Consider the following 16,747-nt stretch of genomic DNA (forward strand, 5'->3'; position numbering starts at 1 on the left):
AGACTCCAGAACAGCCCAGTCATCAAATTGTAAGCAGACAATTATCCCAGATAGTAGCCCGGGCCTGTCGTTCATTTGTCCCCATTTTCTGTCCCTTCTCCTGTCATGTTCCCTGTAAAAAAAGAAATAAGTGCGGACATTGATTGGCCTGTGGCATATCTATTTAACAAAATTGAAAGCCATTTTCAAAAGTGACTGTACCTTTGCAGGATTGATTCATCGCGCCTACCTAATCACAGCTTCCTTTTCAATAAGGGATTATCCACTGACTTTTAAATAAGCTATTTCATCCCATCTCTGAATGAGCCTGCTCTCTCTCCCCCTCTCTCTCTATGTGTGTGTGTGTGTGTGTGTGTGTGTGTGTGTGAGGGTTGATTTACTGTGGTGGACGGCAGCTTCCTTGATTGATTCAGCCCGCTCTTTAATGCAGAGAGGGTCTCATTGACATAGTCTAGTCATTTAGCCAAGTGGATTAGCCTCTGAATATACCACATAGGCAATCAATGAACCATAGAGAGAGTTACAAGTCACATGGTGCATCATCCATGTTATTATAGTCATGCTCTGTTTATTAAATGCATAGCCACTTGACAATAAATTGATCAGAGGTATATTAAAAATGGGATGCGTATTATTACCTAACATGAGATATCGAGTGTGAAGCGTAGTGTTACAGTACCAGTCAAAAGTTTGGACACACCTTCTCATTCAACTACTTTGAAGAATCTAAAAATATAAAACATATTCTGGTTTGTTGAGCATTTGTTTGTTTACCACATAATTCCATATGTGTTCCTTCATAGTTTGGATGTCTTCAATATTAATCTACAATGTATAATCTATTATAGATTATAATGATATATAATCTATTATAGATTATAATGTATAATCTATCTTTATTTTGTTGTATAGTATGTGTATTTATTGTCTGTGTCTGTGTAGTTGTATAGTATGTGTATTTATTGTCTGTGTAGTTGTATAGTATGTGTATTTATTGTCTGTGTAGTTGTATAGTATGTGTATTTATTGTCTGTGTAGTTGTATAGTATGTGTATTTATTGTCTGTGTAGTTGTATAGTATGTGTATTTATTGTCTGTGTAGTTGTATAGTATGTGTATTTATTGTCTGTGTCTGTGTAGTTGTATAGTATGTGTATTTATTGTCTGTGTAGTTGTATAGTATGTGTATTTATTGTCTGTGTCTGTGTAGTTGTATAGTATGTGTATTTATTGTCTGTGTAGTTGTATAGTATGTGTATTTATTGTCTGTGTAGTTGTATAGTATGTGTATTTATTGTCTGTGTAGTTGTATAGTATGTGTATTTATTGTCTGTGTAGTTGTATAGTATGTGTATTTATTGTCTGTGTAGTGTATAATATGTGTATTTATTGTCTGTGTAGTTGTATAGTATGTGTATTTATTGTCTGTGTCTGTGTAGTTGTATAGTATGTGTATTTATTGTCTGTGTAGTTGTATAGTATGTGTATTTATTGTCTGTGTAGTTGTATAGTATGTGTATTTATTGTCTGTGTAGTTGTATAGTATGTGTATTTATTGTCTGTGTCTGTGTAGTTGAGCTGCTGCAACACTTGAATTTCCCCATGGGGATCAATAAAGGAATATAATAATAATAATAATAATAATAATAAAAAATAATAAAATAATAAAAAATAATTGAAAAAAATAAAGAAAAACCATTGAATGAGAAGGTGTGTCCAAACTTTTGACTGGTACTGTATGTTTGAATGAATAATACATGTTGTGCATGTATTTGCTTTACTTTGGCATCACCAACAGATGGCGACAACCACACGGTGTCCTCACTCCTCTGTGTGGACTGAGAGCAGCTTTCTCCTCAGCACAGCACTTACAAGTATTTAAGTTGGCCCATATTTTAATGAGACTAAATGTTTTATTTAATTTTTCCCCCCCATCCTCAAATACCTATCACCCTACATGTGGTAGATAATATTGCATGACAATGTTTGTCATTTTGCAAATGGGATTAACGTTACAGCAAACTGGGAGGAGCCAGGGCGCATGTTGGCAGATCATGAATCAGTTGAAATGTGTCCATTCATTTTTTATTTTTTTTCTCACTCAAGTGTCACTCTTTAAAAGGTGATTCAGATCTCACAAATTGCCATAAAGCAACTCCAAGTGTTGCTACAGCCCATAACTAACACGTCATATATTGAGTTCATGCTCTTTGCCCTCTCCCTGTCAGCACAGTTATATTTAAAAAAAAAAAAAAAAAAAAAAACCCAACCACACACAAGTAGAGCTGATGTTTCATTTCCTTACATCTTAAACGAAACCACATGCCCTCTGTGGTAATATGTGTCCCGTGTGCGGTTTAATGGACTGGAAAAGTGATTACTTCTATATCCTTCTTTTTTTTTTTTTTTTTTTTAATTATTTGAATATCTGGAGCTGGAAATTGTATTTATTAAAAAGTAAACATCATTAAAAACACCATAATAACCCCAAAGAGAGAGTTATAGTGAGGCTGCAACTCAGCAGTGACGACAACCATCACTGTGCTCATTAGTGAGTTTAAAGCCAATTATAAATTACGCACGCTTCCATTGTAATATACACACATCACCCTAATAAGTGAGGAAGGCATCTCTGTGTGTCTTTATTGAAAGGTATAGCTGTTACTGTATAGAGAGAGAGGGGAGGAAGCTGGCACTCTCCTCCTGATGAATTGGATCCAGTTGGCTGAGACGCACAGACGCAAAGCATCCATCCCACTGGCTGGAGTTGGAGGACACTCTCCCTGTTCCTCCACCACCACCACCACCACCACCTCCACAGCTCTCCTCCCTTTGTCTCCCGGCGGTGAGAAGACCACCTGCACGGGAGGAAAAGAAATAAAGAATAAGAAGAAATAAGAAACACTTCTTTTGACTGAGTGTCCGAAAAACTGTGCGCAATCTGGACTGGACACTTCTTCTTTTTTTTTTTTTTTTTTTTTTTTTTTGGAGAGAGAGGTAGGGGGGGATTGTTTCTCACATGAGGCGAGCCGGATCCGTTTTGCACAGCGGAGCTCTCACTGCTTCGTCTCTTCAATGGATGTCAGCACAGTGGGAGTACCCTGGGAATCAAACTACTGTTAAGTCGCTTTTATCTCGCCAATTTCGTTCCAACAAGGCTTTATGTTTCACAAGAAGAGGAAGACGATGATCCTCCAAGTGTTGTATGTCCTTCTGCCTCTTTTAGGTGAGTTTTACACTTGATTTATCACCGCCAACAGCTTGTCTGTTTCATACTAATACATCCCATAAACGCATGTGGTCATTTAGTGGATAAATTGTGGTAATGAGGAGCACTGGCAGAGGCAGCGACAGCTCACTGAGAGTCTGGGTGATGTATGGAGGCTACCGTGGTCCAAAACTGCTGTAAATAACAAAGTCAGTCAGGAGCTGCCTCATCAAACAATAATGCAGGTGAAAGCAAATATTCATTTTGTTAATTTAAACTCTGTAAACCAGCTGCGTCATGAAGTTATCAAACTGCTTTCAAATCAGTTCTTATATGAGATGCAGCCTATAGATTCTTTGGTGACATATATGTGTTGATCGTCTGTAAAAGGATCGATCTGCAACCTGGGGCGTTATTATGTTTCACTATTATAATTAGAATAAATGCCAACTTGTGTTTCCCAGATGTGTTGTCGTACGCGGAGGAGAACGTTCATTTTATTAATTTAAACTCTGTAAACTAGCTGCGTCATGAAGTTATCAAACTGCTTTCAAATCAGTTCTTATATGAGATGCAGCCTATAGATTATTTGGTGACATATATGTGTTGATCGTCTGTAAAAGGATCGATCTGCAACCTGGGGCGTTATTATGTTTCACTATTGTTGTTATAATTAGAATAAATGCCAACTTGTGTTTCCCAGATGTGTTGTCGTACGCGGAGGAGAACGTGCGAGCTGGGGCCACCCGGCTGGACTGCGTGAGGGCCAGCGAGCAGTGCCTGAAGGAGCAGGCGTGCAGCACCAAGTACCGCACGATGAGGCAGTGCGTGGCCGGCGGCAAGGAGAGCAACTTCAGCATGGTGGCCGGCATGGAGGCCAAGGACGAGTGCCGGAGCGCCATGGACGCGCTCAAACAGAGCCCGCTGTACAACTGCCGGTGTAAAAGGGGCATGAAGAAGGAGAAGAACTGCCTGCGCATTTACTGGGGGATCTATCAGACGTTACAAGGTCGGTTTGGTGCTTTTGATGGAACTTTTTTTTACTGTCAAGTGAAACAAAAAACACCATCTCCTTTAGCAGGTTCTGATTGTTTGATCTGATGAATCAGAGTAACAATAGCACATTATTAGTGCCTTTTTTTTTTCCAAAGGGGGGGGCGTGTTGTTATAAAACCTCTACTTAAGTCCCTCAGGGGCCTTTGTTTGGGTGGACTGCTACATTTGGAGCACGCCCTGAAGCTATAGTTAATGTGAAATTGGGCATTCCCCATAGGTCTTTTTTAATCTGCTCTGTAAAGGGGTGAGGGGATTAGTTGCCCCAGCTCCTCCCACTGTTGTATGGAGTGGGCACTATCAGTCCTCACCCCCCCCTCCCCCTCCACCTTCCAGCTCCATGATCCTCCCTACCCCAGCTATACCACAAACACCAAAAAGTAGCACACAGCTTTTTTTTTTAATCCATTAGCAGTCCAATGCGTTCATGGACAATCACTCAGCTTTCATTTAGATTTTCGCATCACCCCCCATGAGATGCTTTTTTTTTTTTTTTTTGCCCTCCCAAATCACTTTCCTTGAAGGTAATGGAGCGTGAAGCCCCTCAGCGCTGGCAGTGCCATCTTTAAGTGTTGATCATGGCAGGGGGGCCCCTTTTTAGTCCCTAAACTGCATCCAGCCCCGTTGCCAGTGAGTCGGCTTCCAGTTGCGCAACGCAGCTGACCAACCTGCCTAATCAGGCGTGTGGCTGTGTGGCAGCGTGGATATCGACTGACCCAAATAACCTTTGTCACTAGCAGGCCAATGTGAGGGGTGAAAGACGAACAACACAACAAGAGAGTGTTCAAAACAAATCTATCTATCTATCTATCTATCTATCTATCTATCTATCTATCTATCTATCTATCTATCTATCTATCTATCTATCTATCTATCTATCTATCTATAAATAACATCTTCTTATCTTCATCACAGGGAATGACTTCTTGGAGGATTCTCCGTACGAACCCGTGAACAGCCGTCTATCTGACATTTTCCGCCTGGCTCCCATCATAGGTAAGAATAACCAAAAAAGAAAATCAGTTTTCTGGAATCTTTCACTCCATCCCCTTTGGATTTATTAATTTCATTGTTTCATTGGTCACCCATCTCAGTTGGGATACGGTGAAGCTCCAAGCTGTGCATGCTCTCACCGAAGGTTATCTGTATGTCAAGTGTTTATCCCTCCTCATCCTCTCCACTATCTGTCTTTCTCTCCACTTGTTCTCGCCCCGGCAACATCGCATGCTGGCTGGAAGTGACCTTGCATGGGGAGCTATAGTTCTGAGTCTCATCAAGCAGTGGATAAACGCTTCAGATGTAGAGGGAAGGCTCTGTTGTTGCGGGTGCGTGTCCCTGCGGTTGTGGCGAGCTTCCTCTTGTGGCTGTCTGAATCCACTTGTTGAAAAAAAGAGTCGCTCTGTGAGAGCGTGACGAGCATTTTTTATCTATTCTCATCCGTGTGTGGGAGCGATGCTGACAAGAGCCTCTAGATGGCGATGTGATTCCCTGCTTCACAGCCACGCAGGTTCTCCCGCGGACCCACGGCTGAGGCTGTTGTGGGTATTAGAGAGCATGATCTATGAATGTGGCACAATCATGTAGCTGTTCACATTTTCATTATCGCACTGCAGGTGATGAGTGGTGTGTCAAATCAAACAGACATGCTCTGCCTCCACATCTTCAGAGAACAAGGCTGATATTTTGACCCCTTTTGATGAAGAGGATGCCTTTTTTTCTTTCTGTATCCTCCGTCGTTTTTTTTATCTCACAAAAGGATGATTTTGCCCTGAACCGATGTTTCTTCTATAGAAGGGTGAGATCACGATGTGGGCGGTGAGATAGAGATGAGCGAAATCTTGTCCTTCATACCGGCTTCATGACCAATTTGCTGTTTCTAAAGACACACTGGCTGAGGAGAGAGCTTGTTGTGTAAAGCCTTCTCTCTCCTCTTGCGACCCTCTATAGAAAATAAGAGGACTTTTAGAGGAGACACCCCACCACGTCACACTTTATAAGTCTCAGGCCCTTAATACGCCAGCGAGTCCCTGGAAGGACGAGACACCCAGAGGCCATCAGTGCTGAAGCGTGCTCATCACAGGATCATAGTTCACCTCACAGGCAGGTGACATCTATCGCCAGTCTGAGCTGTAGGTTCCAGAAGTGGGAACAGACAGATTTATGGTGTCATTCTCATCTCGGAGGCAGGCTCTCCTTATTTAATGTCCAAATGCCACTTGATGTTGATCGATGGCTTTGCATATACAGTATATCTCTCTTTGAAAGCGGCAGAGATCATATCAGCCTGAGTGTCAGAGTCATTAAAGGACACTTATGGAGAGAAGGGTTGCAACTAACAAATATTTTGATTCATGATTAATCCTTTGGTGTTTTTGTTCTATTAGTTTGTTAATTGTTTAGCAGATTAAATGTACAAAAACAGTAAAAAGTCCAAGGTGAAGCATTGAAATTGCTTGTTTGGTTTGACAAACAGTTCAAAACCAAAAGGTATTCAATTTACAATGATATAAAACAGGAAAAATCCACGTTTGATGAGTTGAGAAACATTTGGCATCTTTTACTTTCTATATAACTTGAGTTTTTGTTTCATTTTTTCAGTACTTCATGCCCTTCAGTTTCCAACCTTTTTGGCTCGTGACCACTTAGAATAGAGAAATATCTACATGTGACTCCTCTTCAGAAGTTTTGATGTGAGCGATTTTTTCCTTCTCAGGTTGGTTGATTTGAAGGGTGCTCATAGGCGGACGAGTTAAAAGTATTTAGCAAGAGAAGAATCAAACATCTGAGAAAAGTTTGAAAAATAAACATAACATTTTGTGTAACAACAAATCTTTTTTTATTTTCTTAATCATCTTGTTATCACTGAGATTTATCTTTGGACCCATTGGGACTTCTTGAACCACTGGACCAATCAACTAGTTTTTTAGTGCTCGTCCAAATATCTCTCTTTTGACATAGCATCAGATCAGCTTGGGTCTGTCATTAAAGTGCAGTTATGGAGAGCATGTCTTTTTCTATAGTATAGCTATAGGTGGATGAGTAGTTAAGGATAAAAGACCAGTGAAATGGTCATAAGCATATAAGACAACAAAGAAAGAGACAAAGCTCGAAGGAGAATTGCATCTGATCATTAGAAGGAGAACTGTAGAGCCGGAGCCGGGGATGGAGGGGTGAGAGTGGAGAAGGCTGCAGGGGGTGAGGGTTAATCAGCGAATAGCAGGGTTAGGCTAAGAGGACGGGCAGCACGGAAACAGAAAGCATTAGATCACTCTGCCTCCTCTGCTCTTTCTGTGGAAATTAAAGGGCAAGGTGACAGGAGAAGGATCGAGGCAGAAATGATTAGAGCATAGAGCTTGTTTTGGGTCACTCAGACAGCCTTGTCACTTGCCAGTTCCACGGCGAGGCACGCCGAAAATGAGCAGAGAACGAGAAATGAACAGGCAAAGAAGCCACAAAAACATACACGGTTTGAAAGGGGAACCAATATGCAAAGTGCTCTCTGGGGATTCTCATTTTGTAATTATGCAAATGTATAGATATCACCTCTGTGCTTATTACTTTATTTAATTCCCTAATGACTCCAACGTTACATGCACAATGTGAAGAACAATGCAAACGAGTGTTGAATGCACGAGTGAAATGCATGTGAAATATAAGCGCTCACTAAAAAAAGGATATTGGAGAAAATAATTATGCAAATTTAGGTATTGCTTCTCACAGAACTATATGTTGGAGGTAGGAGTGAATATAAGAGTAAAGTACAATAGATAAATTGATTGCTTTTTTCTATTGTATTTCAATGGGAGGCCTCTGTACATTTTCTTAGGTGACCTAATTCACCCGTTCATCTCCTCTAAACATGTTTTGGTCTTTTACATACCTTCAATTTCATGCTTGAAGGTTAAATATTAAAGACTATTTTCATTCTACTTAAACATGAAACAATTGTATTCATGCAGACTGGTCTCAGGTCCTCAGACTTAGGATCCCAGTCAGCGGTCTGTGGCCCCCTATTTCCGGAGGCAAGTGTCTCGTGTCTGTCCCAGTAAGGCAGTAGTACCCAGTGATCCCAGGCTATAGGAACAATACGCAGCCACGATGATCCTATGTAATTCCACAATCGACCCCGTGTCTCGTGCCTGAAGTGACTAATCTCTAGTGACACCCATACATACAGTGCACAGATGCACAGACACTCAAACACACACGGCTGTGCCCTGAACACCTGTTCCCCAAACAAATGCCCATAGGCGTCAGTCCCATTTCATTAGAGAGACATGGCATCTTGGCCACAAGTTTACTGTGTGTTTAACTACAGTGTATATATATATATATATATATATATATATATATATATTGTCTATGCTGATGAAAACAATCATTCAAGGATACTTCAGATTTTAAAAAAAGTGCCATTTCATTAAGATAAACAGGGTTCTCAGAGCTCATGTGTGGAATAGAAAACACATGTCATTGAGAGATGAATCCAGAAAGTTCTAGCACATGTTGTGCATGGTCCTATTTATCACCACACCATAGCTCTTTTTGCCTTTATGTTTCTGTCTTAATCACTAATCATTAGTCACAGTAAATCTCCAAAAGTGGATTGAAACATGTTTAATATTGTGAACTAAAGTTTTATAAAATATACATATTGACACTGATATTGTAGAAATCTTTAATGATCAAGTGTAACTATGATTTGATTGAAACATTTAGGCTAATAGATATGCACACACACACACACACACACAGGCAACACATAGCAGTTCCACTGGGTAGATTTAGCTAATTATTTTCAGATCCTTACTGGGGACAGAGTTCCTTTACCTCTGGGGTCGAGTCCAGTGAGTCAGTCAGGTGTTAGCAACTCATTTTTCTGCACCAAAAAATAAGCAGCTAGTCTTCGGTGCTTAATTCCTCATTATTTTTCAGGAAGGCCTCAGTAAAATGTGGAAAATATGTTTGCAAAATGACCAAATATACTGCAGCAAGAAAGCTGGCTGTGATTGTGTTATTTTTCACTAAACACAAATGTTTAGAGAGAATCATGTTGGTGTCTGCGGCCTATCTCTGGACATGATGTACGCACTGTAGCACCTGTAAGGACTTGACATAGGGTGCCAAAATGAGCTGAAAATATGCAATATAGATTGAATGCCATCTCGTCTGTTGATTTAGTCCACCATGTCTTTCCTGATCAGGATATCTTTGCTGCTTCTAAGTCGCTTAAATTGTTGTAGGACAAGCTAAACATTTTTTATAATACAGACACAATGTCACTCCTTTTGAAAGTTGCTATCTCCTGTGACAAAGTGATGACAGCTTTTAATCTGGAGCCTGTCAATGTAAAATATGCACACAGGGAATATTTTAAAACTCATTTAACACATCAGTTGTGGCGGCAGTAAATACTCAATGTGTGTGAGGATAGAGCCATGCATGTGCACTGTTTTTTTTCCAGTCGGCAACATCCAGTTCTGAAAAGTGAAGCCAATGCTAAAGTGCCTTAAACTTGCATTATTTCTAATGGCCAGCAGGGGGCCACTCCTCTTGTTGCAAAAAGAAGTCTGATTCAATAGAAGTCTATGAGAAAATGACTCTACTTCTCTCTTGATTTATTCCCTCAGTAAACATTGTAAACATGAGTTTATGGTCTCAATCTCTAGTTTCAGGTCTTCTTCAATACAGCATGATGCTCATTTAGTATAATGTGGTCCCATTTAGAGTCAAATAGACATGAAGCAAGTTATGCTTCAGGGCGAGGCCACCTTGTGATTGTCTCTGTTTTCGTCTTAAACTGGAACTTGTGTTTTCAGTTAATGAAAGTTCTTTTTTACCATTTTGGTCGTATGAAAATCTTGGGTTATACTCAGCTCCACCCTATTGTGTCTCTTCTAGTTGCAAAATAAACAACATAGCAAAGGTACAAAAAAATAAAAGATGGTGACGTCCAAACAGCGGAACTCGAGGCTTCAAAACCGTCGTCCACAAACCAACGGGTGAATCACCGTGACTAGGTCCTCTTCTTAGATAGCGTGCATGTTTTTTCAATCTTTCCATTACAGATTTAATTCAGTCTACTTGCCAAACCAGATATCCCTGTTCAGTCTCTTTATCTTTTTTTCTCTCTGTCTCTCTTTAGCAGCTCTCCTTGTTTTGATGTTTTTGTTTAAGTTCATTATAAACAGCTCAGTGAGTTCTTCTGCTGCCTGTGGAACCACTGCAACCACTGCTTACTATTAATGGAAAAGTGTGTAGGTTTCACTTTACATTGAGCATGCATGGCATCCATAAACACATAGGAGTATGTCTGTGTAAACATGAAAAGCCAGATCTTAGTGGATTTTTCACATTGAATGGGTCTCTTATTCTGTGTCCTTGAGCTTAGCGAGTTGCTAGCTTTGTAAGATGCTTGCTTTTTTTTAAATCAGTAAACAAAAAGGGTAGACATCCCGCTGAGCAGAAAAACAATCATTTTCCATCCCACCGCATGAGTTCATACAAGCTTGGAGGAAGGAGAGAGAACAGAGTTTAGATGAAATGGCTGCCTTGCTCTTTGCCAGTTGCCCATGTATATGAGTCACTGATCCATGCAGGAGGGAGCAACACAGAAACAGAGAGCATTATTCTGAGATTCAAGTGGACTTAGAATTACTGCCACACCGTTTGGCCCAGGCCACTGGAAAAATCACAGTGGTGTAGCAAATGGATGAAAACACACAGCCTGGGTAGTTTCATATTACTGTATTCATGAACACTGGCTGTTCCGGGTACCTTTCAAAACATTTCGTCTCTTGATCTACTACTTCTTGTCCTTCTGCATTGACTTGTTTCCGACACTTTGAATATCTAAAAAGGAAAAAAAAGCTTTCCCCATTTTCAGGACCTATCATTTTCAAAGCCGAAGCACAACTGAGTATGCTTTACTTAAAAAAAAAAACATTTCTACATCTGGGAAGTGCGTAATTTGAACAAGTTTAAAAACCTTGTGGCATATTGGCACAAAAAGAATTGTTAATGATTGCACTGTTTGCAGATAAGAGACTGTTTCATTGGGTGAGCCAATTGTCAGTTTGCCCAAGTGCGATATGGGTGGAGAGAAACCTAACATGGGGCAAAAAGTGACTTAAGGTAAATACAGCAGCTGTGGTTAAACGACGGGATGGGATGGTGGGTGAAAACCGATAAGAACATCACAGATTCCAGGAGGTGCTACCTTTTGAATAAAGATGAGTTCATACAACTATCATACTCACCCTGGCCTGCGGACTGACCTTTTTACAGTTATTTGGCAGTTTTGAAGTGATAATATAGCATTTAAGTCGGCAGCACTTATCTTAAACCGCAGTTTGTACTTCTAAACTTTCTGGTAAACAGGGCAATGCGGCAGAACCTTCAAATTTGTCCCTTTTCTCCTCCGTGTCTTTCCCTGTCTCTACGTGTCAAGGGTGTCTCACTCAAATGCAACAGATTTTTAACGTCATTTATCTCCAACTTGTGCATGTCTTAAATTCTCTACAGGCGGCTATGCACGAATCAGAAACTGTGTTCTCTGGCTTATAAAGACTTCCCCGCCGGTGTGTGTCGATGTCTGTTTGACTTAAAATCTCTCCTTAAGCTCTGTCCTCCTCCCAGTTGGCTGGTGCAGCGGCGCTCTGTATATCACCCACTCACCACTCATAAGCCCCAATACACCAAAAGCTCAATATCGTGTCTTCTCCATGTGTCAAGACTTCAAACGCATCCACTTCCCTCCTACAACTGAAGTCAACCTTGAAGCGCAGTTGCGGCGATGTGCGCACACATGTTGCTTGTGTTGCGGGTGTGAAAACGTCTGTAAGTGCGCGCGGCCCGGCTGTCAATCCAAGGCAGCGCTTCAAATCCCCCCTGTGCCGACACGCAGGGCTGAGAGGCTGTCAGCACCACTCAACCAATGGCTGCAGAGGAAGTCACTCTCATTATGAGCTGCCAATGTTTAGAGATAAGAGTGTCTTCCACTATCTCTTTCCCTGCTTGTGTTTGTGTGTGTGTGTGTGTGTGTGTGTGTGTGTGTGTGTGTGTGTGTGTGTGTGTGTGTGTGTGTGTGTGTGTGTGTGTGTGTGTGTGTGTTCATGCTAGTGTTAGATAGAGTCACGGAGGGAATGCAGAGGAGTCACAGAGGTAGAAACATCATTTATTGTGCTGTATCTTTTGGAGAGAGAGAGCGAGAGAGAGAGAATCCTGGCTGTTCTCTTAACTTTATTTCCCTGCCTTTATTTTCTCCAGAGTTGGTTGACTGAGCACACTTGCTCTTTTTTTTGTTTTTTTGGGCCATTCCCCGCTTCACGCTTATTCAGTCAAATGCATTTATAGCTGGGAGTTGCTCTGGATATGAACTACACGGTTTGCCACCGAGCAGATTTAGCGTGTACTTTAGAGAAGTTTTGTAATGAGTGGGCGGTGACCGACTTTTTTCAGCTTTAGCCTCGTGATGCCCTAATGCGATAAACTTAATTGGGATTGGCTCTGATCCTGACCCGACAAAGACAACCTGCACAACTGATGCTTTACTGTCAGAAGAGAGCTCGTATTGAAGAAATCACAGGCGACGATGGATAGACTGTGATCGTTAGAGATGTTTTTTCGGGCGAACCCCAAATTCTTGCAAGAACACAAAGTCATAATCTCAGATGGCGTCTAACTGTCAGTCTCCGTTAGACACTATTTTCCAATTTGCTCACCATTTATACCCAGTTGTATTCATTATTATTACCCCTTCACACTGGATGTTGACAACGGCATTCATGAGATCAGACATGCTGATCAGAAACATAAAGAAAATGAACAGATTCAGTGTCACCCCTTCAGTCTCATGCCAGCTCAGTTATAGGAACGAGCAGTGCAGCTGATGAAGTCACAAGTTTTCCTGGTTTGGTTTTCTGTGTCATGCACTTCTGACCTCATCAACAAACTTCTAAACCCTTTTGCATCATTTCCCAGAAACGGCTCACTTAATTTGGAATCTAAATGACTCAAATCCCCGAAGAAAATGTCATTAAAGCTGCATTATTAGTAGAGATTCTTTCTTTTTATTTTTTTTGCATGTCAATCACAGAACAGCTCTCAGTCTAGTTTGACTCACGGCAACTTTGACTCACATCGGATGTTTTTCCAGACAGCTTTATCCAGAGTGCTTTCCTCTTCCAGCTTTTGAGCTGGTGGATAGAAAACCGGTTTAAAGCTTAAAACGCCCCCCCACCCACATCCTTTTTTTTTTGTTGTCTCGATTCACCTGAAGCTGGCAGAGTTTCAGTGTCCATGAAAACATATACATGAGAATATGCATCTTCATTCCTCACTTGTTGTTCTGCGCCATACTACCTGTGTTTATTTGAACCTGTTAACAGGATTTAGCAGCAACAAAAAGCCTGCTTGAGCAGCGTGGTTTAGGTGAAAGTTAGCATATTAACACGGTAATTGTTAGCATATCACCAAACTTATGTTAAAACTTAAAGGCAGCTCAGTCTAAGTAGAGATGACGCTGATTTCTGAGGCTGATGAAAATGGAAAGCTAGGTTGTTTTTCACTATTTAAGTGGTCTGAAGTACACCGGCACGTCATGTTTCTGGTATGAATCCATGTACTGTATCCTTCCATCCATCCATCATGCGGAGCCCCCATCTCCAGAATGTCGTCTGTTGGCGATGCATTAGATAGAATCTGTCCCACTAGATCTCATTGTCCTGTCCCCTGCACCGGAGTTTGTTTTGTTAAAGACTCCCAAATCCACTGCCGACATCACTGTCCCTGCGCCTTGTCTCATATGAAGCCTAATCAATACGGCGCCGTGTTAGATTGGAAACTCGAGGCTGTGTCTACAAGAATCTATCGATTTCTCTCTCTCTCTCTCCCCTCGTTCCCTTCCTCCTTTTCCGCACAAGTTCTTCCGTTCAGCACGGGATCACAGGCTTTATCCTTCAGCAAGGTTTGAGGTGTACAGTTCCAGACCGAGCTTTGTTTTTATGCTCTGAGAGAAAAAACTCGGCCTGTAGGGGATTTGTGTTTTCACTGACCTTGTCTCATCCCTGTACAGTTGATTTTTTTTAGCACAACGTGTGCAGCAATGTGGACAATTCACAGATTCCAAGATATGTATGAGTGTATTTTAGTTAAATATAAATGGATTGAAGTTGTTAGTGGTTTTGGAGGAAAGGCAAGGCTTAAGGGAAATCTCTCCACGTCGTGGAACAAAGATTATTCTGACTCAATGGTAGCTGTCAGCTCGCATTGTAAACATACTGTATTATGCAGCAAGGTCTAAACCTAGTACAGATTTAGTCCAAATCCTTTAGGCAAGGTCAAGAGAACACCTTTAGATTCCATGTGCGACTGTAGAACTCTCTATTTTCACATTTCCTCATCCCCACGGTTCCTTTTGATATCCTCCTTATCCATGCAGAGACTCGTCAGCTGGTTCACTTAATTCACCACGCTGTTTCGGAAGTGACTGATCCAGCTGTGGGCCTTTGGCAGAATAATTCCAACAGCAGCCATATCATCAGGTTGCCAGTCCAATCACTGGCTGGCACACCGTGGGCCAAGAAAATCATTTAGTTAAAGGTGACCAAATTTGAGTCCCTTTGAGAGGCTTTTTGATTGGATGCGAAGTGGAGGGGTGATTCATCATAGTTAATAAATGCGGTTGACAGCTCAAATCAGCGGGTGGGAGCGTGTGCCAGGTCTGCCTCCCGCTGCTGCTTTATGCTGCATGCAAATATGGACAATTAACTTTTCACATACACAGTTGCAGACACCTACGCAGAGAGAGTTATACACAGGTACGTGCACCCATGCAGTCAGGCTCGATGCTCGCAGGGAAAGGACGGGATCGCACAAATATAGACAGTTATATCTTTAGGTTTCAGAAATAACAGTCAAAGTCTGAAGGGAAAAACGTGTGATTTAGATGTCCTGAAACCTTTGCAAAGGTGTGATGGAAATATTTATTTTATGCAGTGTGATATGCAGATATTAGATACATATTCACAAAGTAAACCTGGGAAGATGGTGTATGATGGAAGTGGAATAGTTCATTACCTGTTTTTTTCAGTGAAACTGAGGTTGTTTCTAATCTAGTCATCAACAACAACTCTTCACTCTTCAACTGAATTTAGCTCAGTTTTAACCAAGGTGTCCAGGTTAAAGTTGTTAAACAGGCCCTATTATGCTATTTATAAGTTACAGTTACAACATGTTTTCATGCGTTAATGCTCATAATCCTCCTTGTTTTTCTCATCCTGGCTGTCCTGCAGCACCTCTTCTCACCCTCTCTCTGAAACGCTCCGTTGTAGCGCTTGCTCCTCCCTCCAGAAAGCAAAGCCTGCTCTGATTGGTCAGCTATCTGTTGTGATTGGTCAACGTTTCACATTTCATTACTTCTCTTTTGTTGTTTGAGGGCCAAACTAGCTACTTCCGTAACATTATGACCTCATAGAGTTACGGAAGTGAAGGAGAGAATTCAATTGAGCCGTTTCAGGCGCTCAGGAGCTTCTGAGGGGGAGGGTAACTCCTTTTAGGCGTGGACTTCAGGTTTTACACTCTACGGACCTTTTACATGTACACAAATATATATAACACACTAAAGAAGAGGGAAAAAGTGGAAAAGCAAAATAGGGCCACTTTAAATTAAACCTGGGACATTTTTATTGACACCTTGGCGATATGTAAATGTTGTTACAGCAGTGTTTCAGTGACTATGTTGCAACATGTAATTCAGTCTGTTTTGACACTCGGGACCAAATTTTGCCCAGTTATAACAAAGATGTCTGGACCTGAAAATAACCAAATCAGCGCTTACAAATGTCTGCTTGTTTACACATTTACATAGTTAACTCTTTCCATTGTGTTTAAATGTGGCAAATAACTGCGTTTTAATTAACAATGAATTGAACGTTGTGTCGGCGTAGTTAATCACGACGTGTTATAATCACGTTGGGCTTTCCTCGGCTGGCCACTGGCAGGTCATGACTGACCGCTGGCAGGTGCGCCAAAGCCACAGCCTTGTGTTAAGCCGTGGCTATTAAGCCCTCAGCTGCACCCAGTCAACTCGCTGGATTAACTCGCCTCCGCTCTGGCCGTCGGGGCTTTCACTTGTGCCGTTGTGACTTAATAGAATTTCATACTCTACCAAAATAAAGCGGGCTGGACGGAGCTATACTGTTTCATTCTCTCATAGCAGTGGATTTGTAACGTTATGCTTCTTCCACTGCTTGAAATTGCTGGAATGGCTCATTCTCAGTCAGTTTCACTGGTTGACCCTCTTTTGCCAAAGTCTGGTTGAACCATAGATTTTGTTTTAACCCACGAGAGACGCATTTTACTGTCTGATGTCAACAGGGACGATATATTCAAAGCAGTAGTAGTCCTGCAATTATTCATATTTCTTGGTTCTTCTTTTTTGTGTGACAATAACACTCTACTGTACAAGCCAGGGCACGTGGTGAA

At 41.3% G+C, this 16,747-nt stretch overlaps 1 protein-coding gene across 1 annotated transcript in view; it reads left to right on the forward strand.

Moving 5' to 3' along the window:
• The first annotated feature begins 3,162 nt into the window (after positions 1 to 3,162).
• The window catches only part of gfra1a (gdnf family receptor alpha 1a), an 88,001-nt gene continuing 74,416 nt past the window's right edge, over positions 3,163 to 16,747 (forward strand). The window contains exons 1-3 of the mRNA XM_054600524.1: positions 3,163 to 3,226; positions 3,912 to 4,217; positions 5,177 to 5,257. Coding sequence (XP_054456499.1) covers positions 3,163 to 3,226; positions 3,912 to 4,217; positions 5,177 to 5,257 — 451 coding nt within the window. The remainder of the gene's footprint in view (positions 3,227 to 3,911; positions 4,218 to 5,176; positions 5,258 to 16,747) is intronic.

The sequence above is a fragment of the Anoplopoma fimbria genome, chromosome 6, assembly GCF_027596085.1.
Source record: "Anoplopoma fimbria isolate UVic2021 breed Golden Eagle Sablefish chromosome 6, Afim_UVic_2022, whole genome shotgun sequence".
NCBI classification, from domain to species: Eukaryota; Metazoa; Chordata; class Actinopteri; order Perciformes; family Anoplopomatidae; genus Anoplopoma; species Anoplopoma fimbria.